The 25,619-nt window shown below is 41.5% G+C and overlaps 1 protein-coding gene across 7 annotated transcripts in view; it reads left to right on the top strand.

Moving 5' to 3' along the window:
• Positions 1–25,619, top strand: part of NCOA2 (nuclear receptor coactivator 2) — a 256,262-nt gene that overhangs the window by 218,213 nt on the left and 12,430 nt on the right. For 5 of the 7 annotated variants that reach the window (XM_081070060.1, XM_081070056.1, XM_081070059.1 and 2 more), the window contains 8 exons: positions 3,614–3,824; positions 5,818–6,024; positions 8,583–8,798; positions 11,166–11,295; positions 18,925–19,090; positions 21,629–21,907; positions 22,760–22,837; positions 24,117–24,351. In XM_081070060.1, the coding sequence (XP_080926186.1) occupies positions 3,614–3,824; positions 5,818–6,024; positions 8,583–8,798; positions 11,166–11,295; positions 18,925–19,090; positions 21,629–21,907; positions 22,760–22,837; positions 24,117–24,351 (1,522 nt within the window). The remainder of the gene's footprint in view (positions 1–3,613; positions 3,825–5,817; positions 6,025–8,582; positions 8,799–11,165; positions 11,296–18,924; positions 19,091–21,628; positions 21,908–22,759; positions 22,838–24,116; positions 24,352–25,619) is intronic. The other 2 variants (XM_081070062.1, XM_081070061.1) reach the window with 1 other exon arrangement.

The following is a 25,619-nucleotide window of genomic DNA, read 5'->3' as shown; positions in this document are numbered from 1 at the left end:
AGGATACTTATGTTATTAACGTGCATGTGCTCTTTACATTTGCTTCAGAGAACAAGTAGGTTTGTCACATGAAAATTTCATAAAACCAGAAAAATGAAAGAAATCAAGTTCAATTTTCATTTTGTGGAACTTGTATAAAAATCTTCTTGACTCATTTTCTTCCTGAAATAGTTTAAACTAACTATTCCAATTGATGTGGCTAATTTGAGCATTGGAATAGATGCCTAAGCAAAACTTTGAAGTATCTTGGCAAAGCGTTTTAAAGGAAGGCATTAATCTTTTTGTCTTGTGAAGAAATCATGCCTAACAAAGTGGAGAGGGACTAGAACTTTGGATGAGAATTAAAGCTGACAAAAATTTGGGGTGGGGGGCGATGTTTGATCAGTAACTTAACGTGATCAAACCCATGCCTTGAACTTACATGACTGCAGAAGAAAATGCCATATTTGTCAAAGTTGATTGCTAAGCCCAAAGGGGTATAGACATTCTGAATTTCATCTCCTTGAAGAACATTTGAAGTAAATGTAAGACAATTAGATTAATGTTAAATGTGTACTCCAGAAATTGACAAGAATAAGCCCAAGCAAAGCAGTAATAATCTCTAGTGGGGAAATTGTCATAATGCCTTTTTCTGATTGGAAGCTGAATGAATTCAAGCAGTGCCCTAGTTAGGAGTCTCCAAACAACCTATTTCTTTTGAATCTAATGCCAGTAAGTTCCTGCATGGCTCTCTCAAGACAAATCAGTGTTTAGTCACTTGTCAGACCTAGACTGATCTCAGTTGTTTGGTCAACTCTTAAAATGGCAAAGATTATATTTTGAAAATCAGTTTTCACACATGAAAATAACAGATTTTTAAATTTCTAATTATTTGAAATAAGAAAAAACACACCAATAAATGGATTTAAAGCATCCAAATCTATTTTAAACGTTATATATTTACATGAAACGTTAGACTTATTTTAAACGCATTATGTTAACACGAGTAGATTACAAAGGAAGAAACATGAATCCTGTCAGAACTCTTTGAAACTACAATATTTATTTTTCTGTTTGAGATGGCTTAAAGTACAATTTTATTTGCATGGAACGACTAAAGGTAAAAAGGAACGATAGGCATCTAAACCCAAAGTGTTGTTCATCGATATTGTAAAATCTTTTACACGTGTCAGGTTGGGGGCAAATATAAGAGCATCTCCTGAGGAAAATATACTTTATTTTTATGATGGTTTATGCGAACCTATTTATTCTGGATACTTCTCATCCAAGGCAATCTGCAGAGCTTTCTCAAGAAGCAACTTAAGACAGCCACCCTTCCTCACTCTCCCCCAAACAGTGAGCTTCAAGGGTCACATTCTAAAATGGTCCACACGAGGCAGAGGCAGCGTTGCAGTGGGAGCCTGGGCTTTTCAGGCCAGCGAGGCACTTCACAGCTTATTCGAGCCTCTTTCTTACCTCTGTAGCTATTTTCGTAACACAACCATAAGGATATCACACATTTTTATGAATCGTTTTTCTGAGGAATGAATAGCAATTATAGGCATTTCTATGAGAACCTTAGTTGATCCTGGGGAAGATTTTTAGATTATGTGGTGAAAGGAATTGATCAGGTTGACTGTCCTTTACTATGTTCAAGGCATTGTCCTTGGAGGGCAGTACGTGTTTATCTTGATGTTTATGCCTTATACACTCAGCCAAAACGTGATAGAGATTTGCAGTGGAGTTGCTTTATATGTCTCTGAACTTCCACAAAGTCCCTGTCCGCATTCAGAAAAGAAGAGTTGGCCATAAAATAATGACGTAAGTAGTGCGAGCAGCGTTGCCCACATTCAGCCCCTGAATAGGTGACCTAGGCAGGTGGTCGTGAGGTGGGGGACCAGAGTTCACTGCATTTTGGTTCCCTTGTGCCTCTAATACTATGAAATTGTAGCTACAGGCTTTTAAATGCAGCCTGGCCCCTGCATAAACTATGTCCTTCAGGGCTGAGCGAAAACCACAGTAATGTGCTTCCTCTCGGGAGGAAAAACTGGCCATGTTGCCCTTGGAGGGGATAGATACACAATGGGGTGCCTTCCTCAGGAGTTTTAAGGATCATTGTGTCTGTCTGTACCGCAGGTTGCTAACTTTGGACCCTAACCCTCTCCTAGGATGTGTCTCTGCCACATTTGATGTTTCTGTCTTTTGTTAGAAACGGGTGGCTAAACTAACGAGAAAATGGTCTTGTAATTGCTCTAACAACACATTAGGCATTCCCTGGAAAACAGTGTTCTAAGTTATTGCTAAGCTAGTCGATTGAACAGGGAATCAAATGAAATATCACTTCAGTTCATCCTTCCTAACTTGAGAAATGTCCAGTAAAAAAACTTCCCATAGAGGTAACTTAGATTTGCCACAAAATGCAAAAACCTTAGCAAATCCAAACTCAACATGGGGAACGGGAATTGTATGTAGGATAAAACCCTAAGCCCTTCTGCTTTTAAGTATACTTTGTGTAATGATTTCATTTGCATTGCCAGTGAAGATGAAAGAGTTAGTCACGGGCCAGGATTCAAAGTCCATTCAGTGACTTGGGGGAAATTGCCTAACTTATGTTTTTCCACCTGCACATCAAGAAAATCATTCTTACCACTTTCTTCACTAGAAAGTAATCTCAGCATTTAACTTAGCCATTTTCTTATGGTTGGCACTGTCTGATTTTAAATACTTGGCACATAAATAGGTTCTGCTCAAAAGAATATAAAATCTATTGACCTTTCTGGAAGAATAGTACTAGGTATAAAATAGTGGTGTATAAAATAGTGGTGATATTTACTTTATATTTTAATGTTGATAATTGAAATGAAATTATTTTAATAAAAAGAAAGCCCTAAAAAACATTTTCATGGCTTCTATGAAGTCTCAGGTTGGTAGATGCTACGTCTGGGGTACAACCTGTTTTTATCCTGCTTCCCTACATTTTGTCATCTAAGCTGATGAGTGACTGAGAAAGCCAGTGTCATTCGAAACTGAAAGTGTAAGCAGGAGAAAAACACCACTCAAAGTGAAAAGGCAATGCTTAGCTATTCATGGTTACTTCAACCTTATTTTGCGTTTTACCACCTGCTCTTAAAATAAGTTCTAAAAGGAAATCGCCATTTATTAAATACTGCTTTAGTGTAAATTTGGATCCTATTTTCTACCAGTTTTTTGTTACTGTTGTTATTTCATAAAGAGAGAGAACCACAAAACCTAGACCTGGAATGTAAGTCATAATATACTCATGGTTAACTAAAAATATACGTACTCATGATCAATTGAATTATTAGCATAAAATACAGGGCAACTGATAAGTTGCCAATGAATCACAGTGCTGGAAGAGAGCTTTCTTTCCAATTCAGTCGTATCTCTTCTTACAGATGACAAAATTGAGGACCAAGAGATTCAGTTATGTGTCTTTTGTCAATTTAATTTGTTTCAAGATGATCAATTAATTGGTAGGCCTGAGGCCAGCGTGTATCTGCACCTTTTATGTGGCTGTGGTGCTTTACACCGGTCAGGGCTGTAATTGCAAGCGGGCCTGTGGTGCCCACTCCTCGCACGGGACTGGGTAAACTCTTCTGTTTGTTAACTGCAGCCTGGCAGTGAGCTGGACAACTTGGAGGAGATTTTGGATGATTTGCAGAATAGTCAATTACCACAGCTTTTCCCCGACTCGAGGCCAGGCGCCCCTGCTGGATCAGTTGACAAGCAAGCCATCATCAATGACCTCATGCAACTCACAGCTGAAAACAGCCCGGTTACACCTGTTGGAGCCCAGAAAACAGCACTGCGAATTTCACAGAGCAGTGAGTATGAGATGTTGATGGTATTGCCAAGAAATTCCCATATAATCACCATTGAAAACAGGGGTTATTAAAATCTGCTGCAAACAGCTTAGTCACTCAAAGTTTTTATGGTCAGATAGCACCATCTACTGTCCTGGTCCCCGAAAACAGTTTTCAGAGTGGATTTTCACGATCATGGCTTCCCAGCGTTGTCTGGGGTTAATTTAATCAACATGGAGTGAGCCCGACCGACACAGATAAAGTGTTTTACATGATTGTCGTATTTCCTGGCGTTTAAGTTACTGCCTTCAGAAATGAGTTTGAATTAGGTTTTGGGTTTTAATATGCACCTTAAACTATAGAAAATTAGTGCTGACTTTTTAGGAGTAATATGCTATTAAAAACTCAAACTATTTAAACTATTTTGTCCTCTCTCTTAGGAATCCTCACGTAAATACCAGTTTTACATGGAACTTTATCGTATAAATGTTTTATAACTCCATTTTAAGTTTGATTGGTTTGATATAAAGCTTGATTTTATAAGTTTAAGATGAATTCTTCCTTCGCTATGAACACTTAGTTTACACACTTGATAGTTGCCTAAAGTTGTCCAATAGGTTGAATGAAAGAAAATGTTTTTCCTGTTTCAGAGACATAATTGATAGAAAGATTGTCTCCTTAGTGTTAAATTGGTAAACAGGATGTTGTTGTTTTTTTGCTTCTAATGTAGTATAACCCAGAGCTTAGCATTGGTTTCATACCAGAAATGGCAACCATCAACCAAATCACAAAATACCTAATTACTAAATTTTTTCTCGAGTGATGCCTGATCATTCTGAAAAGGGTAAAACAAAGTAGAGTTTTCGCTCTTATCTCTCAAACCTGCCTATTTCTTGGGGAATGGAGAGTTACTTATGGACCACGGGCGATTACAAAGTCAGAAAGTTGAGAAGAAATGCACCAGAAAGTTTATGCTTATTAAACAGAGGAATTAACGAAGGACAGACTGTACGAACTCCTGGTTTCACCTCTATCTGTACCTACTAATAGTATTCAGATTATTCACTGGTAACCACATAACTAAACCTGAGGAAATCACGATTAAGCATGAACATAATTTCTATTCCAAGCCCTAATTCTTCTAAAAATTTAATTCTGTTATTGTTAAAAAACCTTTCCTTTTAAATGTTCCGTTTCATATTATGTTTATATAATTCAGAGAAAGTTAACTACTTTATCATTTAATAAATTTGTGCTTTAAATTATAATTTATAATGTATTTGTACTTTTAAAAATGAATGACACTGTTATCAAATTACTGGTCGTCTTTGTGATAGCATAGTGTATTCGTGTAGAGCGTATTACACAATAAATTCTTGTGAACTAACCGTAAAACTCATTTTAAATCTCAATGTATCTAGAATTTTAAAAAGCTGTATTTAGAAGAATAAACAGGGCTCTAGAGCTTTAATAATTACTTCAGGTAGCAGAGTTTACACTTAAAGATATTTAACTTCCAATGGGAGTACACACCTTTAACCTAATTCTACTCCTAGGAAAGTCCAGTTAAGACCTGATATTCTAACGTTCAAACCAACCTTCTGGGTTTGGTGCTGCAGGAGAGACTTACCGCCTCATAGTTGAGACAAAGCAATACTCCTAAATATGGATAATATAACATATGTAGAAAAAGTATTTGTGGTTTACTTAGCACATACAATTGAAAATTAGAAATTAGTATTGGAGAGAAAAAATACAATAAATGATGATAGACTTTTTTTTTTCTTTTTTGCAAGAATGTCAATGATTAGAGGCTTGTTGATTAGATTACAGGTCTTCATTTTAGTGCTGCATGTGTTTTTGTCTGTGAATTTGTCTTTTATGTAGGCAGGTGGTCCCTGGTGTGCGTATCTTTGTTATTTCGCAGACGATATTTTCTCTAATCACTACTTCTGTTGCTGTGCTTTTCCATTATCCTATATTAACCTTCAATTTTCATTTGTTTTCTCCTTAGCTTTTAATAACCCACGACCAGGGCAACTGGGCAGGTTATTGCCAAACCAGAATTTACCACTTGACATCACATTGCAAAGCCCAACTGGTGCTGGACCCTTCCCACCAATCAGAAACAATAGTCCCTACTCAGTGATACCTCAGCCAGGAATGATGGGTAACCAAGGGATGATAGGAAACCAAGGAAATTTAGGGAACAGTAGCACAGGTAAGGGCTCCAATGAACTGTTACTTTACTGGATTACTTAACCCAATGACGTATTCATCCATATCAAGCTAGTAGGATTCCTCAAGTGACATTGTTTATGTTAGAAGCTAACATTTGAACGTAAGAAAAGTCTACAGCTTTTCGCCGTGAGAGTGGCATATGAAGCATCGGAGAGCATTCCAGTAAGATGACGGTTTTATTCTGTGATCACCACTGTCATGAGATTTCTCATCGTGAATCCTGTAGCATAGGCTTAGGTCACTTCTACTCCAGTTACTGTTCTAGACATCGTCGTGGTGTGTGTAAAGTAACTGGTGGTTGCTCACTTGTCGTCATAAGCGGGTAACCCCACAACTTGCTATTCATTGATGGTTTGTGTTTGGAGAATTTCAGAACGAAGTTTAAAATTCAACCAACCTTTCATACTTACAAACAGTATAATTCTCATTCAGAAAAAGATTAATTAAAAATAAAAAACCATAAACAGTAGTATGCCTAGCCTGATTAGTAACTGGTCCAGGGCTCCATGTTCGAAGGTGTATGAAGTGGCCTGTGACGTGGTTTAGACCTGGGCCGGCCGTAAATTAAGTGTCTGCCAAGTTGCCTGAGCGTGTTCCCAAGTGGTAGTCACTGCCTGGCAGCTGCCATGTTCCCAAACTCACATCTGGTTCGGTCTAGAATCATTGTGGCAGCACGAGTGGCTGTTACCAGCATATCCTGTGCCCTGTAGTGTTTCTCACAGACACAGCAGGATACTGCCTCTTCTAGTGAAGAACAGCTCACAACTTATATAGGTTTCTTCCTTTGTCGAAATGACATACTAGAGACAAAGGCATTGAAAGAATAGCTATTATTAAAAGAATTTATATTGGTGGGTGTTTAATTTAGGGTTTTTCTTTTGTTTGTTTTGGCAGTCTTTAATCCCCATGTACACTTGCCATTTCGATAGTTATCTGAAAACCAGAGTTCAATTTAAGGAAAAAAGGTGGATTGTTTTACTTTCTGTTGTCGATAAGCAATTTATAGGAAACATGAACTATGCTATATTATTAATAGAATAGCTTATTTGTAAGATAAAGTATTGATTTATATTACTAAAGTACTGATTTATGTAAAGTTCTGTAAGAGCAAAGGAACCAGTGGTTTATTAAAGGTGGTTTCATATTAGCAGAAAACAAGAAGATTGGAGTTTTTGTAGGAATCTTAAGTAGAAATTTGGGGACACACCTATATTCATATCCGGGCAGCCTGGCTGGCGATCACGGGTGTTCAGGCTGTTACCATATAATGCCTGTGTTTCATTTCCCCCCAAAAGAGAAAAAGACGGAGACTACCCTAATACTGTTGAATGATGAATAATACTTCAGACTTTCTAGAATTGTGTTATATTATTTAGATAATAGATTTTTGGAAATCTAAAATGCCTGTTCTCCCATAATATCTTTGTCATAGTTCAAATCTAATCTTAAAACGGTTTTTTAAAATATGTGTTGTTATAATATTGTTCTTTTTCAATCTAATTAATTATGCTTTACTCTTAATCACCCTAACGTAGCACATTCTCATTTCACCAGTAAAGAGTCATCCACAACACGTGGTCTCTCCATTTCTTAAATACACCTTATTCTTAGTTGTTTGTTATAATTATAGTAAATGAAAGCAAACCATGTATTTGAAAGCAGAACCTGTATACATCCATCATTAAACATTTCACAATGAAGGGCCCTCACTTGGGGTTTTCTGGGACCCTTAGAATATCGAGTCTTAGCCAATCCTTGGCCGTTGCCAGCACCCTGGGGGCCAGGCCAGAGAGCAAGCTCTTGATCCCGCTTGCCAGTCTTGTGCTTTCATTGTTACGTGTGGTCAAATAGCTATTAATATCTGAAGCATAAAAGGATTTTCACAAGTCTGTCCTAACCCATTCGAGATCTATATCATCAGGAATGTGGTGGTTCAGGTATATGGAAATAGTGGGCGTGGCCTCGCCCTGGCTATAAGGAAGTGGAGTAGAAAGACCAGGTGATTTCCTCATGTCTCAGAAGCTACCTTGGTCAGTCCTGAAGCTTCACAGATTAGAATTCTCTGAAAGAGCTTCGAGGATTTACAGTCTGGCACAGGCTTCATGGGATATTCTCTGTGATTTTGGTTTGTAATTCAAATATTGATTATGAGCTTTTACCTTGTTCCTTTTAGCCTCACCTCCCTTTTGGAAAGTAAAGCATTGACGTGTGTATCAGCTAATGTGATTCACTTCCTGAGGAAGGAAGTTGGGGTTATCCACACGCCACAGCACCTGTTTCTAAGTACATATGGGAACAATTTTAACAGCTTTTCCGAACTATAAAGAGGGGCAAGTCCATGTTGTAAAAACCTTGGTAGAGATGTCTGATTCTTATTTCGTAGCCAAGGGCCCGCATCCGTCCCAATGAGGGCGTTAGCTATTGGGCTAGCTGCTTATTACAGAATGATCATCTGGTGCAGAGTAAGATCAGGGGCTCGTACATGCTGAGGATGTTTTCAGTTATTGCATCTCTCAGTTTCCTTTGGCTTGTCTGCAGGAATGATTAGTAGTAATGCTGCCCGGCCCTCGATGCCATCTGGGGAATGGGCACCACAGAGTTCTGCCGTGAGAGTCACCTGTGCTGCTACCACCAGTGCCATGAACCGGCCAATCCAAGGAGCTATGATTCGGAATCCAACAGCCAGCATCCCCATGAGACCCAACAGCCAGCCTGGCCAAAGACAGATGCTGCAGTCTCAGGTCATGAGTATAGGTAAGGTTGTTTCAGTGCTCTTGGTTGTAACTGTTATCCTTTCTCAGGAGAGTAACAGCCCCGTAAGGCCTTTCAAGACAAGCTGCTCATTTGCAGTGTAGGTAAGCCCCCCATGTCAAGTTGTCATAAGTGGGATTTTGCAGGAACTCCGTAGAATCATAGTATCCCAAAGGTTTTACCGTTACGTAAGAGAATCAACTACCGTTGTGATAATTTATTTTCATTACATTATCTAATTCAACTTTGGGGGAGGGGGCATAAATTCAGTGTCGCTCTCTAAATCTTATGTTTATGATATTTTACAGAAGTATTTCAATGATTCAGCGGTGATTCCTAACTCTTGAGTGATCGTCAGAATGATCTCAGGGCCTTACAATGCAGATTCCTGGGCCCTGCCCTAGACTGTTAAACCAGACACTCCTAGGTCCTCACTGAAGGTGCAGGGTCTTATAGGACATCTCACAAAATGTGAGGGTCAGTGGGATTCGATTCGCATACAGTTTTCATGTTACTAAAATTAATGACCCAGTACATTGTGTGAGTCCATTCATAAGAAATGTGCAGAATAAGCAAATCTGTAGACAAAGAAAGTACATTAGGAGTTGCCTAGAGCTGGGCTCTGGAGGGGAAATGGGGAGTGACTCCTAATGGTCACTCTTTGGGTTTCTTTTGGGGGGAATAAGAATGTTCTAAACTTGATTGTCGTGATGGTTGTACAACTCTGCAAATATGCTAAAACCCATTGAATCATACATTTTAAATGGGTGAATTGTATGGTATGTGAATTATATCTCAATAAAGCCATTATTTCTGTAAAAATCAATGGTCTGTGTAACTCATACTCAAGATTATTTTCTTAATCATTGACATATTAACCTTCCTCTTACCTTGTGCATTAGCATAACTCAGGTAAGTTAAATGTTTATATACTTTTTTCATATACTTAGATATTACAGCGTGAGTAAGTGCTAAATCATTAACGATGCCACGATAATGCAGAATTCTCATCCTACGTCTGGCGTCAGTTTTCTTACCTAGCTATATATTAGGTCGGTGCAAAAGTAATTGTGGTTTAAAGGGTTAAAAATAATTGCAACAATTGCTCAGTGCATTTTGAGTTATTGTTTTCTGAATAATAACATTCCTATTTCCTTTCTACAGAGAATGTACTTTGAGTTAATGAGTGGTTCCCAAACACAAATTTGTTATCATTTGAGGTTTGCATGAAAAATGACCAGAATTCCATGCAAAAGTAAACTGGGAAATTTTTTAAATATTGATTCCTTCTTTAAAAATCATAATAATACGTTAACCACTGTCACCCCCCCCCAATAACTTAAATAAATAATCTGAGAAACTAAGAAAAAAATCAGAATAATAAATCTCTTATATCCAGCAACGTAAATTTATCCTCAGTCTTTCTTCACTAAAGGGCAGGCACCTCACCTGGCTTTTGAGCTTGAAACGTGCCTCTGTGAGCTTTAGTGTAGCTGAATTTCTCCGATATTTAATAAACTCAAAAAAAGTTGAGAACTCAACAGAAAATCTATTATAATGGAAAACAGGCCTACAGATAATAACAATAAAGTGATTAAAAAACTCATATTACCCATTACCCTTAAACCTCTGAAAAGAACTTGGAAGGAAGAGCACATGTGAGTGGTCTGGGCCCCCTTTCTGCCCCACCCTGAGCCTGGCTAGCTGAGTCACAGTGAGGGCCAGCACCCCCGGGCCCTTTGGGGGTGTACAAGGCCAAACTGTTCTCTTTCTTCCCTCTTTATTCTCTCACGAATGTACTGTACAGTAGAATTCTAGAAGATACATGCTGTATCAAAGCACAGTAGATGGAATGTGGAAGCAGATAGGAGATTCTGGGTCTCTTTTATCAATCCAGATATGAAAATGATTTGCAAAAATGTGAAACAATGTCAGTAAAAGATTTCTTTTTCCATTTAAGAAAAGTGTAGTTTAACATATAGTGGGCTTATTATGATGATTTTAAATGAGTTAATAATCATTTTTCTATTTGCCAGTTTTAAGTTCCAATAACAATAAATATTGATAAGCTGTATAACCCCCAGACATAAAAGCTGCCTTTCTTTTTTAAGAATATAAAGGGTCTTAAGTTAAAAAGGTTTAGAACTGCTGCTCTCGACATTCCCTAAAGTGTATGATAGCCTTGATATTTATTGCCTTTATTTCTATATCAGAATAAAAGTTCAGACTTATTATTGCACCTAATTATTATTGGTTCTGTCTTTTCCATTTTCTAAAAAACAGATATTTTGCTTTGTATTACGTAACAGAAATAGGCACTTTCCTGATTACAAGTTATAACATTGGGGGGATTTTTGTCTTCTTGTTTAGGGCCATCTGAATTAGAGATGAACATGGCGGGGCCCCAGTATAACCAACAACAAGCTCCTCCCAATCAGACCGCCCCGTGGCCGGAGAGCATGCTGCCCATAGAGCAGGCATCTTTTGCCAGCCAGAGCAGGTGAGTGCTGAGCTCCCAGGAAGCCACGGGAGCAGTGCTTCATGAGTCCTGTAAGTCATCTTCCATGTACCTCTGCCGGAAGTTCGTCTCTTCCTTTTGAATAGTCGGTGCTTGAGCACTTTTCATGTATTCAAACTGTACCGTCTGCTCGGCAGGGGGAGGTGTAGGGGAGTAGGAAGTCCAAAAATCATTTAGACCATGACTAGGGCATGTCTTTAAAGAAGTTACAGTTTAGTTGGAAAATCAAATATGTACACTAATAAGTGTAATATGAGGTGTGCACTATAAATGCCGTAAGAGAAATAAACCATATTTCAAGAGCTCATCCAGCTGGAGTGATTGGGAAAGGCTCCAAAGGCAGGAAGAAAAGGTATAATTTCAGGAGGCAGAGGTGGCAGGAAGCCAGTCCACCTGGCAAATCAGCATAATCATAATCAGGACTAGGTGTTATAGAAGCAGCACAATATGTTTAGGGTAACAAAATCATCGAGTTTTATGTTACGTGTATTTCGCCATGTTGGGGGAAAAAAAGGCAGTATCAGAAGATGTGGCTGAAAGAGTAGATTAGTAATAACGTAGATTTACAGAGAACCTTAAATACCAAACTGGAGAATTCAGACGTTGTACATTAAGCCGTTGAAACAGTTTTTTAAAAAAGGAAGTGGTATGTGAACAACCTTACTGAGTTTTTTTAGTTCTGATTATCAGTCTAATCATTTTTGGTTCTTTGTAGCTCATCTTTTCTAATTACTTTTTTTTTTAATTTATTGGGGTGACAATTGTTAATGAAATTACATAATTTCAGGTGTACATCTCTAATTACTTCTGAGCAATTCTTTGTACATGCTGTGTTGTAGCTTCACCACCATGTGGCTAGGTGTGGGTTTATTTATTTATACTACTTGGTATTTGGGATACGTTGTTCATTCCTAGGAGTTCTGTTTGCCTGGTTAATTTTCATGGCCTCTTTTTGCCTGTTTATTTTCATGATTCCATCTTTATGTCATTAAACATTACATTCATCATTATTTTCTAAATTTCTTTATTTAATACCAACATGTGGATTTCCTGGAGTTCTAAATCCAGCGAGTCCTAAGTCTCACTCATGGCGACCTGTGTCCCTGACTGCTTTGCTAATGTTTCATTGAGGGTTCAGAGCTGATCAAGGGTTGAAGTTGAGGACACTTTTCTTACGATAATTTATGGTGGTCTCTGCCAGGAGTGGGGGTCACTGCTCACCTGGGTCTCCTCCGGGTTCCCTCAGCTCAAAGGCAGCAGTCTCGGGGCAGCTCTCTGACCTTGCTGTGCTTTATGGATAAAAGCACGCCTGTCACCAGCAGCTCAGGGCTTACTCAAGTTTAAGCTCAGCGGTGTTTTTTGTTTGCCTTTCTGACAGTTACGGTTTTCCCAGCACAGGCTACTTCACAACTGCATTACATGCATTATCTCCCTGATTTTTAGCAGCGCACGTGCAGCAGATGTTGCCCAGGTGACCTTGAGGCCGGGGTGATGGCTGCTCAGCTGTTTGGGTGCACAGAGAGCGCCAAGGCTGGGAGATAGCTGGGAGCCTGAGCGCGAGGTAGCATGGGAACTTACAGGCTGCAGGCATTGTTTTCCAGGAAGTAAACTTCTCAGGAAACTCAAGCTGGGGACATTTGGTCTTGAGTCTCATAGGTAAAGAGCCGAGATTAGAAGCTCAGCAAGGGCCTTACTGCAGACTGACCGGCCTTCCCTTGTGGGACCATTCTAGTCTAAAACTATGTGATGCTCTTACCACATTCACCAGTGAGGAAAGGCAACGGTTTCTGGGATTTCACAAAGGTAGAATACATTGCCAGAGCTGCTTAATTCGGTGTTGTTTTTAAACACAAGCTTCTGAGGGAGTCCCACTCTGGGAGGTCATGCTTTTGTCAGAGTCAGCGTTGCACAGCTCAGAATTGTGATGTAGTGCCCATTTCCTTTCTATATCTTCAGGGTGTGATAAAGAATTCAGAGGATTCATTGATGTTTTAAAAAAAAACACCAAAATAGCAGAAGATGAAGATGAGCCTAGCAATAGGATTTGTGAGAAAAAGTAGGGACCTGGTTATTTGACTGAAAAGAAGAGTAGGGGAACTGCTCAGTAACTGTCTTAGGGAGATGAAGGAGGAAGGGCGTCCACCAGCTGTATTCCATTCACTTAGGGGGAGGAACGGGGGTTTTCAAGCCCCTCTGAAGCACCCCTGGGATTCCATTCAAAGGCAGGTCTGCGTTTCTGACAAGCCCCAGGTGATGCCAGCACCGCTGGTCCTCCTGCTGCACTTTGAGTAGAAATGAGGCAGCAGGAGAACTGACAGACAGAACCACAGGCAGGTATGAGCCCTCTCCAAACTAGCTCCCTGGGGCAGTGGCGCCAACATCACTGGGGTTGCTGGGGAGTAGAGCAGCCTGTGCTATAAAGACTGCAGTCACACTTGGAGGCAGTACTTTCTCAAGGTCCTTCCAGCTCTTTGAGTCTGATTTCGTGGTGTCAGGCAGTGTTAATGCTCTTTCAACATATGTTTATTTGACATGTTAAAAACCCACCCATTTCCATGGAAACTTGCGAATAATAAAAATGTAGTACAATAATTAAATCCAGCACCTGATAGTTGTTTCTGAATGAAATGTCCAAGACTTATATCTAGGGTAAACGAGGCCCAAAGTCAGGATTTTCACTGTTGCCCAAACAGATGAGAGTTCTGTTTTAAAAAAGGCATTCCAGATTTTACTGAGTCCCATCACAGAGGCAGCTTATTCGGTTTGCTGAGCAGGTTCTGGGACTCAGCATGCCCCGTTCTGCTGTTGCTTTGGTTACTGTCTGTCAGCTTTCTTTGTCTAAGAACTGTGTGAACAAAACAAAACATTTCACCGCTTTGAACATTATTTCAGTTTTTCCAGCCACCTACCCCACTTCTTTTATTTTAAATAGTTTAGTTTGTAAGAAATTTATGACCAACTTTATGATAATTTCAGTCATAGAAATTCAGAAGTGATGGATAACAATGGTTCCCACCACGTCTCTCTTTTGAAATAAAAGAAAAGCAGTGCCTTTTTTTAACCTTCTTTATAAGTGTCAGCATTAGTATTTTGTATTTTTACTGCCCATGTATTTAGTAATAGGTCTTTTAATGTTTTTTTCTGTAGTTCCATTGTGGTTTTTTGCCTTCATTCATCTCGTATGTAAAAGATATTTAAAATATAGTCCAAAATTTATAGATGATTTGTTTGAAGATTTCTGTTGTATTTATAAAAGTGATTTTCTCTTGAAATATAGTGGCTGCCTCGTGAATGACTTGCTTTTTTCACGTTAAGTTCAAAATTTCAGAGTTAATTTGGTTATCTCTCATTTGAAATGTATCTGAGGGTAAAGTTTCTTTTGTTGACTATTTCTCATCATGTAGTAGTTGCTGCTTTTCTGCAGGATTTTGAAAATACATGTGAAAAGTAATGGTAATGGTATGGTTCTCAAACAAGACTCAGAATTGACCTTACTCTCTTTATTGCCCTCCTTTATTCTCTTTATTGCCCTCCTTTAGTGTCCTCTTAGTCTGTAAATAAAAGTGCAGATTTCAGGAAATGAGGTTTCTATGGATGATAGACCTTTCTCTTGCTAGTTTATTACTTACCATGTTGCACCAGCCTGGGGCCCGTGTGTGTTCATCTTTTTATTCCTCTGAATTTCATCCTTGTCTTAATACGAGGTGGGATCAAACACTGCAGTAAATGTTTAAATTTAAATTTATTACAGTAAAAGATTCATTGCCATCAATCCATCTCAAAATGCCACCCCACCCTACTTTAAACACACTTATCTCATCGTTCTTGCCACTTTCTGAGTAGTTCTGGAAGTCCTCTTTCGTGAGTGTCTTTAATTGTGCTGTCGTGGCTGCTTCAATTTCCTAAATCATTTTGACTTTGGGGAAGAGCCAGAAGTCGCACGATGCCAGATCCAGTAAATAAGATGGATGAGAACACACTGTAATGTTTTTATTTGACAGCAATTGCCGGATACTAGAAGCGATGTGTGACAGGGAGCATTATTGTGATGGAGGGTGATTTACAGTACACGTTAAAACACACCTTCTCTCAACCATAACTCACACCTGACTGACAGCACCAAACAAGTTAAATATTGCCACAAACTTACTAAGGTTCAGTGCACTGCTTCCCATATTGAAGATCCCTGCCTTTCCGTTGGATGGCACTCGGCAGCAGCATTCACCATATTTTGTGATCACAACGGAAAGGCTCCGTGTCACATCGCTTCTGGTACAGCAATTTCTGTCAAATAAAAACATTACGGTGTGTCCTCATTCACCTTATTCACTGGATCTGGCACCGTGCGACTTCTTGCTCTTCCCCAAAGTCAAAATGACCATGAAAGGTAAACATTTTGAATCAATTCAGGACATCAAGGCAGCCACAACGGCACAACTAAAGACACTCACGGAAGAGGACTTCGAGAACTGCGTCAGAAAGTGGCAAGAATGATGGGATAAGTGTGTTCGAAGCGAGGGGGAGGATTTTGAGGACGATTAATGGCAATGTGTCTTCTACTGTAATACTTTTTTTTTAGTTTAAATATTCATATTTTTTTAATCACACCTTGTATGATCTATGTCTTTAAGACACCATCCAGATTGTGACTATGTTTGTATTAATAATTGTTCAAAATCTAGGAAAATAATTTCTCCATTATGTTTCTGACCATTTAGAAAGCTGGATTGGAAGTTTGGGTCAATATTTTTTCTATAAGCCAAGCATATTATGATGTCTTTAAAGCAAGTGATAAATTCATGGTATGGCCAAATTTATGAGCCTAAGCCACTGTGCAATGCATTTTTCTGGTTATAGGGTTTGATATCCCAGCTAGATCAGGAACCTTTCATTTCCATCAACTGTTAACTTACCATAACCTATATATTTCAAGTACTAGACCAACAAAGAGATTTAAGATATCCTCACTAGGCACAGTCTGAAGTTGGTGTTTTTAACATAAATGCCAATACCAACTTAGCACAACACAGTAGGTGGTGCTAGAGTTGGGAGGAGAGTAGGGAGTGGTCCAGAGTGGCTGCGATGGAGATAGTGGGAAGGTAGAATCTTAGATGGAGAAGAGAGTGGGAAGTATGGAATGATGGGTTCTGGCATCCTGATGTGTACATGGCATCTTCTGGAAAGAAAGATCAATTGTCTGGAATAGCTGGGGCTCACAGGAAGTTGTGGGCACTAAGTGTAGAAAAGTTAGGCTTTGCCAAAGTGTGTCCTGAATTCCACCACCACCACCCCCACCACCACCACCACCCTGTGCCAGGGACGTGGGCATTTTCTCGGGAGAGCTGAAGTAAGAATTCTGAGTCAGCTCAATAAAGTGTGTTTCGTAAAGAACCTGACAGCATCATATTAGAAGAATCAGAGAGAGACTAGAAGCAAGAAAGTATCCTGAGAGTCCCAGCTTGAGTCAGAGAGGGCCTTGACCAAAGTGGGAAGGCCTAGAGGTACTGTTTCACTTTCGAATCTGTGTCATACGTTAGTTCGATTTTTTTTTTTTTAATTAAAAGAAATAGAAAGCATGTAACAAAAATAGGTTGTTTTATTAGGAAACCATTTAAATGTGAATGAGTATTTGCATTAGTTTTGGGGGGTTTTTCCCTTAGGCATTTGATTGTGTCTTCAGTAGGGTGGGTTTGTCTTGCAAAGAGACACCACCTCCCCTTCCCTGGCACTCTGGCACTTGGATCTGGGTTTCAGATCCTAGTCTGGGTCTATACAGCAGCCAAGCAGCTTTGCTGGAGTTAAGAGAGAGCAGATCTTCCATCAGCCTGTCACCATGGAGAGATGGCGGTGGGGGTCGTGGTTGTACAGAAATGAGGCTTCTGAAGAAACAGAAGTGGAAAATTAGGAAATAAAGCTAAAGAAAATGCTTGCCTGCCTCACTGCACTAGCGTCTTTGGGGCATGAAGTCTCAGGGCTAGGAGAACTTGGTACGTAGACAGCATTCGTGCGTTGGCTGACTTGAGCTCGTTTTTCACGAAACTTAGCCCATCCGAATGTTGGTCGCTCCTCTTTGGGGAATTTCCTCCTGTCTTTGCTTCCGTGAAAGGCACTCCTCCTGTGGTTTTTCTCCTCCCTGTCGCTGCTTTTCTCTGTCTGCTCCTCCCTCCCACTCCCTCAGTGCAGCAGTAGTGGAGTGGATTTGACCACATTTGCATCTGAAAAGTTCATACTGGGAGAGCTGTGAAAGGGCAGTGGTGGGGAGAGGAGGCAGGTGGACAGAGTCCCACAATGAGCAAGAGCCTCAGAGTCGGTGGATGCGCTTAATTCTGCAGGAGCGCTGGGGGGTGGGGGGGTGTAGCGAACCCACCTAGCTCAGGCTGTACCTGCACTGCCAGGTGGCTATGCCTCAGCGGTGGCACCGCAGGTGAGGAGTGGCATTGAGGGTACTTAACTGAGTCACTTCCTTTCCATGTAACGAGGGATAGAAAGTATAGATTGTTTTTTAATGTGCCATGTTATAGCTGTTTGAGATTAATTATTGGCTTGAATAATCAGGAATTCAGGATTCTAGACCAGAGGGGCCTGTTAAACTGTCTTTAGAAAACATGCCATGTTAATTAAACTGGGTTAATCGGTGACTTCATGCCTTATGAATCTCTTCTCACCTGCTTCAGAATGACATTACTTGCCTGTATCTTTTATTTTCTCCAAAACATCATACAGTAACTCGGAAAGTACAAATTAGACTGTTTTGACAAAATACAAGTATTTCCCCTTTGGTGTTAAAGTAACTCGGAAGCCCTTTTTAAAAAGCTCCCATACTTTGCCAGTTAACATAAATTATACGAGTTTTATATACCATAGAGTTTCAAGTTTAGTGTTATGGTTTTATCACCTGTTAGCCTATATATAATAACAAATATAATTGGCATATTTGTGACCTACTTTTGTTGGCTAACTCAGGGAAGCTAACAGCCCCACTTGCTGAGGGCTTTAATAAATGTTTACAGGTCCTGCTCATGGGTGACTAAGACATTTCCTATTAGTCCAGTCAAGTTTAGTGTAGTGATAGCTGAGTTCCCAAAATTAATGTGGCTTTTGTAGTTCTCCCGTGTCGGCCAGTCGGTCGTCGTAGCCTCAAGTGAAAGAAGACTACTCAATTTGTCTTTCCGACTCAAGTTCAGAAACATCCTTTGATTACTTCATTACAAAGTATAATCAATATCTATATGCTTGAGGAGTCGGCATAGATTTGTGGAAATAAAACAGTTGGGCGGGACCTGACTTCGAGTCTGTTGAAGTGCCAGCTTTGCAGTGTCTGCCTGTGTGATCACCAGCAAATGGCCTGACCTCTCTGAGCGTCAGCCTTGCCAGCTTTCGGTGGGGCAGGGGCAACAGAAACAAAAATCATACATCAGACGCCTAGATTGATGCCTGGCCTGTTAGGCATTGAATAAAGTGCATCTGTTGTTTGGGGCTGTCATTTTGTCCTGTGTCCAGCTGGTACAGTGTTTTACTACAAAACCCTGGAAGTCAACTGATATTTTTGTCTTTAAGGGGGGGGGGGAGTTCTCTAATCACAGGCCCCTGATGAAGTTTGTCTCCTTACAGGCAGCCGTTTGGCAACTCTCCAGATGATTTGCTGTGTCCACATCCTGCGGCGGAGTCTCCAAGTGACGAGGGAGCTCTCCTGGACCAGCTGTATTTGGCCTTGCGGAATTTCGATGGCTTGGAGGAGATTGATCGAGCTTTGGGAATACCCGAACTGGTCAGCCAGGTATGCACAGAGGGCAGCTGGTGGGGGCAACGCACTCACGTGGGCACGGAGATGTCCATTTTCTTTTGCTTACAGAGACTCTGCTTTTCAGAATACTTTTTTTACCTCCGACCAAGCTAGCTCTCTTTTCTTTCTCCCCCTCTCCTTGTTACTGCCATGTAAACTTTTGCCGAAGAATGGAAAACACTGAGAATGAACTTTACATATAGTTAACTACTGAGCTGAAAGGCAGAAACTCAAGTCCGGCTCACCTGATGATAGGAAGAGACAGACACTCAAGGAGCAGAGAGGCACTGCTGCCCAACGACCTTGAACCCTTTCGTCCCAAACACCAGTATCCGTGATCACCCTGTTAGCCTCACACGTGTAGGCTGGTGATAGGAAGCTATTTGTGCTAACAGAATGCTTTTGCACATTTGTTAGCAGAGGTCATTGTACAGGGAGCTGTCGTTCTTCAGCTGTGGCTGACCTTTGTGTGGCTAAAGCCCACAGCAGTGTTCGGGATATTTAAGCATCAATGGGAACATAAAGAAGTTAACCAATCTTAGTGTGCTTAGTTAGCTTTCCTCCTCCTGGTAATTAATTGGTTACTGAAAGTAATTCTCTGCTTTAAGAGTAACGTATAGCAGTAATACAATAAATAAGCTAATAAGTCTCATGCAATAGCATAGTACTTTCTGGCTCTGACCACCCGGCTACGTGTGTGTGAAGCGGCCATCCTGGTTTATTGTATAAAGAGTAACCAAGAAACGGCTATCACAGCCGTGCTGCCGTCTGCCTCTCTTCTCAGCATGGACGGTCTGCAGTCCTTGTTACTAAAGACTACCGGCCAGTGTCCAGTCCACTGCGTGGTTACCCGACGTGTCAGGCGCGTCTGTGATGAAGGCGACGCAGACTCATGGAGACTTCTCTGAAGCATTCAGAATAGTCTTGTCATAATTCCCACAGTGCTGCAGACATAAGTGGGAGTTAAGACGTGTTGATTCATATTGAGAACAGCAGAATGGAAAGAAATGACTTGAGGTTACATGATATAACCTGAAATAAATCAAGAAAGGAAAACGGAGTTTAAATGTTTCCTGTGTGGCTGGTTTGCTTTGTCTTTGGTGGTATTTAGAATTTAGCGTTCAGTACTGTTATCCTTGAGTTTTGTCTAAGTGACATTTAAAAATGTGATCCTTGGGGTTGCTGAGTAACTTGTAGCATTGCTTTGATCAAAATTGGTATCATTTTATCATTTAATATTTTTAGTCTTTTCTTCCATTTCTTTGTATTACTTCTATCTTGTCTCATCAGAATCCATCATCATCCCATCGTATCACACAGAATTCTAGAAATGTAGTTATTGGGTGAAGTTGGGAAATGTGAAGTACAAAGGGACTTTATTTGTACTCAAAGTTCTGAGATAGCTTTGTGGATGTGGGTAGAGCAGTAATTCCACAGTGAATGGTCTCCCCCACGTAGACTTCATCCACATTTTTACAACCATCATGGGAAGGGGAGTGGGCCCATTTCTGACGGGCTGACCTCGGGACCACCCTGATCAGAATGTGGCCAGCTCCAGGCCCCTGCCCCAACGTGGGTAGACTGGTTTGAGGAAACCGAGGACGTTACTGGGCTGAAGGAAACCTCAGGGGTGTTTTTGCTATTGGGCTCTCCCCTCCTGTGTATCAAGAGACTTGTAGCCATTACTGCTGGAAGTAGAATGAAGAGGGCAATTAGCCTGGTACCCCTTTCCGCTCCACGCATGGCCAGTCAGGGCCACGTGGGTCTGAGGTGTCTACCTTGGAGAAGTTCGGGATTTTCTGCATCTGCCCCGTTCTGACCCAGATAGATAGGGGAGCCCTAAGTAGTCAAGAATGACAAACACATTGAATATGTGTAGTAGGTAATAATGGTGGCAAAATGTGGGCTATGTAGGAAATTCTCAGCCACAGAAAAGTGAAATAAAGGCAGCATATCACACCTGTGAGGAGCTTAGGTCCACAATCATAAACTGGATTGGAACCCACTACTGACTAGACAAGTGGGCTTGTTGCAACTTGCTTCACATCTCCAAGTCTCAGTTTTGCTACCTGCAAAATGGGAATAATGGTGGTGGGAACCCCCACACTGCTGATCCAGCTAGATACCAAGGTGGTTGTCTAGTTAACATGAATTGTACAGGTGTGAATAGTCGGTCAAAAAACATGACACTCCGAGGGGACGTCTGCATTTTAAAGTCCAGGCCAGTCTCTGGTGGAGAGAGTAGGCGGCATTCCGCAGTCATGGCCCCTGGCCCCCTTCCCTTGGAAGGAGTGTTGCTGGAGTCGGGCCCGACCCCTGCTTCTTTTCTCATGGAACTGGATCTATTGAACAAAGAGGCTTTCCTAGAAAGAACAGTGAAGTCACGTCAAGCTAAAAGTAATGCTGTGTAGTGAGTACAGTATAAAAAGCTTCGAGGCTACAGCACTGAGAGAAGCCAGCCTTACGTTTACCCTGCTGTTGGTGGTGCTTTTATTTATGTGTGTGTGTTCTCTGGGGGCTTGTTCTCTCCAGAGCCAAGCAGTGGATCCGGAACAGTTCTCAAGTCAGGACTCCAACATGATGCTGGAGCAGAAGGCCCCCGTTTTCCCACAGCAGTATGCGTCTCAGGCACAGATGGCCCAGGGTAGCTATAGTCCCATGCAAGACCCGAACTTCCACGCCATGGGGCAGCGACCCAGCTATGCCACTCTCCGCATGCAGCCCAGACCGGGCCTCAGGCCCACAGGCCTGGTGCAGAACCAGCCAAATCAACTGCGACTTCAGCTACAGCATCGCCTCCAAGCACAACAGGTGTGTTCTCTGTCGGGGCCTGGAAAGTCGGGGTGGGGGGAACAGGGAAAACAGGTGAGGTGGCAACAAGCACAACCTTGTGGAGGTCTGAACTCTCATTCTGTCCTTTCCAAGAGGGTGGAAGCTTTTGCAAGATAATCTGACAGTTTTCATACTCCTTTCTACGTTACTTACCTTCTTTCTTTCTAACTCCACTAACTCTAGCACAGGGCAGCTCTCCTTTAATTTCCTAACTCCCTTATTTACTGATGGTCTAACCTTGAGCTCTCTGAGCCTCAGTTTTCATTCTGTACAGTGGGCTTGTCCTACGGTGGTGGGCAATGTGTATGTGTTTGAAGGGCCTGGCACAGTTTCTAGTCCTCAGTGAGCGCCCAGGACGACTAGCTCCCATCAGGGGTCCTCTCTCGTGACAAAAATAGTCACTGTTAGCTGAATGGTGACAGAATGACTCTGCCTGCCTGTTTAGCTCAAGGAAACGTGTTCGCGTTGGAACCAGCCCGGACCGATTTCTGTAAGACAGCCAATAATAATGGTGCAGCTTTCAAATCATCTTTTACGCGTGATGAGCACCTGCCTTTTTCTAGTCTTCTTCTCGACCTCCTTTTCTGATCATTCTCCTCCCTCCTTCCCTTGCACACAGTATGTTTTCCACACAGTCCCTCCCCAGTGTAAGTAAACCTCACGCAGAACTAGCTGTACACGGGAACTGAGCCGCAGGCCACGCACGGGCTTTCGGGATCCGACAGCACGCAGATGTTGGTTTGGGAGGGCGACTTCGTAAGGAAGGTGATTTGAGATGAACTATATTCTGTTTTTAAAACTGTGTTCATTCTCCTATGTGGATGCATTTAGAATCGCCAGCCACTTATGAATCAAATCAGCAATGTTTCCAATGTGAACTTGACCCTGAGGCCTGGAGTACCGACACAGGTAAGGAGCAGCCCAGCCGTCAGCTTTCACCGTGTCCGTCTGACTTCTCGTCACTTCTCCCTCCTTGAGGAGCCACCCGGTCCAGCACGCAGATCTGTAGTGTCCCGTTACCCACCAGTCTGCCGCTTTTGTAGGCCCCTCCGAATCAGTGTGGTCCATTGCCGCTGTTCACATGTGCTCTGTTCTGAAAGGGAATGCAAACACTGAATTCGTGGTACTGGGCCACTGATCCAAGGAGAAGGACAAGGTTAGGGTCCTGCGAGCCCTGGGTCACAACATTTTCACGCATCAAGCGCTGCGAAACCTTGTTTGAGGTGTGTTTCTGCTCCAGGCACCTCACTTACTGTGTGTTGTTGATTCGTTAACTGAACTGCCACCCAACAGCACTGTGGCTCCTGCCTCTAACCCACCTATTTTCTCCAAAGGCCCAGCGCAGCCTCTCGTGTTTAGCAACACGAGACAGCACTACTCTCGGGAGCCATTTTAAACAGAGAATCACCCACATAAAGTACAGTGTCAGAAACGTGGGACTAAATAGTCCACAGAAAGGACACTTGTTGACAGTGTGAAAACTGAAACAGGAAGGCACAGTGTGCTAGGGCCGGAGTGTGCACTTGGGGCATCTCAGATTTGCAGCTCTCTGCACGCAGCCACAAACAACCACATGCTGTGCATATTGATTTGTGGATTCAAAATGCATTTTAATGAGTGAGCAAGTTCACAAATAGAACCCACGGATACTGAGGATCGACTGTATGTTGCTAGGACCCGTGAACAGCCTGTACCTCTTCTGAGGGCCAGCGCTGGCGTCTCTGCCCTGCAGCCGCCCATCCTGTCCCGGCCCTCCGTCTGTTCCTGTCGCCCTCTCGCCCCACGCTTCCCCCTTTCTTCCTGCCTCTGCTTCAAGCCACCTTGTGATGCAGTGATTTGGTTTCTCTTTAGTCTTGAATGTCCCTTGACTGAGACTCTAAACTGCCATCCTCAGAGGCCTCTTACAGCTAGGACTGGTGGCACTGTGAGGTCCTTCCGTGAGCTGGGCCCTCTCACAGTGAGGCCCAAGTTAACTGATAGTAACGGCATATGTCCTTGCAAGGTTTCAGAATAGTCCGCATCTCTGTGGAACTCAGAAACTCACATTCTCAACCACCAGTTGTTCAACTCTAAAATCTTGCCACGTCAGTTTGTTTTCTAAGTAATTTTGCACGAGACTATGCAATTTCTAATATGGTTTGTCTGCCCCAATGTTTTCCTTCATGTATTGCCCCCCGCCCCATTTCAGGCACCCATTAATGCACAGATGCTGGCCCAAAGACAGAGGGAGATCCTGAACCAGCATCTTCGACAGAGACAAATGCATCAGCAACAGCAAGTGCAGCAGAGAACTCTGATGATGCGAGGACAGGGCTTGAACATGACATCAAGCATGGTGGCTCCTAGCGGAATGCAGGCAGCTATGAGCAATCCGCGGATTCCCCAGGCAAATGCTCAGCAGTTTCCATTTCCTCCAAACTACGGTACTGGACTTACATCCCCACCACCTTTCACCAGTCCTTTCTCCCCAGTGTCCCCCAGTCTTGGGTCACAGCTCCTCTCTCACAGCTCTTTGCATGGCTCCCAGATGAATCTGGCTAACCAGGGAATGATAGGAAACCCGGGAGGACAGTTGGGGCCTGTCAGGAGTCCCCAAGTCCAGCACAGTACCTTCCAGTCTCTCAGCTCAGGTACCACCTTTTCTCTGAGTGCAGGTCTTACTTTAAGAATGACCGAAGTAAGTGTGAGTGTGTATAGTGTATCAGTAGTGTGTGAGCGTGTGTGAGCATATATGTCTCTGTCTGTCTGTAAATACCGGTCGATGTGTATATATTTATATTTGAAAACCTCTGAGTCTGATGCAAACAAATCAATAGATATATACAAAATGTGGAAAGACATTTATAAATATAAATATTAGACATTCTACAACTTTTATTATACAAAATAAAGACTTTGAAGATTGTACCAAATCTTTAACGAACAGATAATTCTTGAGAAGTGCTGTATCGAAGCCACAGTGGAAGACCTCTTAGTTTTCTTCCTATTGATTTGTTGTTTAATGTCAGTCTTAAGAGACAAGTGTGTATTGTCATAAACGTTAATACTTGTGTGCATGTCATGTTCAATCCATAGTTGAATTATTGATAAAAGTGGTTACCGTTAATATTCTAAATGACTCCCTATTTTTTGCCAGTGTTATCTATAAAGAGCTATCAAGTCTTTGTGATGCCTAAATTCATGTTTCCCGTTTCTCTAATGAAATAGAAAGATAACGTGCAGCTTTTTCCTGGCTATCTTAAACTTATCTTTTATTGCTAACTTCAGTATAAATTAAATGTGCGTATTTTACAATCTAGTCAAAAATGTGCTTACCTTGACATCAGCGCTGAAATTTTCTAAGAAGTTGCCTCTTTTATTTCCAAGCTCCTTTTCCTCTATTTTTTGTTGTTGTTAATGATTTAGAAAAGTCTTCTGAAAGTTCTTTTTTTCCTTTCAGTGTAAATGCCATTTGCTTCTAAATTGAACAAGCAGCTTGCATTGAATTTTTTTCTTGTAATCTTGGGTATCACGAAAGTGCCATAGAGCCCTTTATAAAGACAAACAAGCTAATTGTGACTGCAGTTACTTATTTTTAAAAATGCATCTCTCATATAGAATGACTTGAGTTAATACAATAAATTATTCCAATGTGTTGACTTTTTATGTATAGTTGAACTTGAATCCAGTTTAAACTTTAAACGGTCCTTAC

Source organism: Rhinolophus hipposideros (genome assembly GCF_964194185.1).
Source record: "Rhinolophus hipposideros genome assembly, chromosome: 13".
NCBI lineage: Eukaryota > Metazoa > Chordata > Mammalia > Chiroptera > Rhinolophidae > Rhinolophus > Rhinolophus hipposideros.
This window is presented reverse-complemented; position numbering and strand designations above follow the sequence as displayed.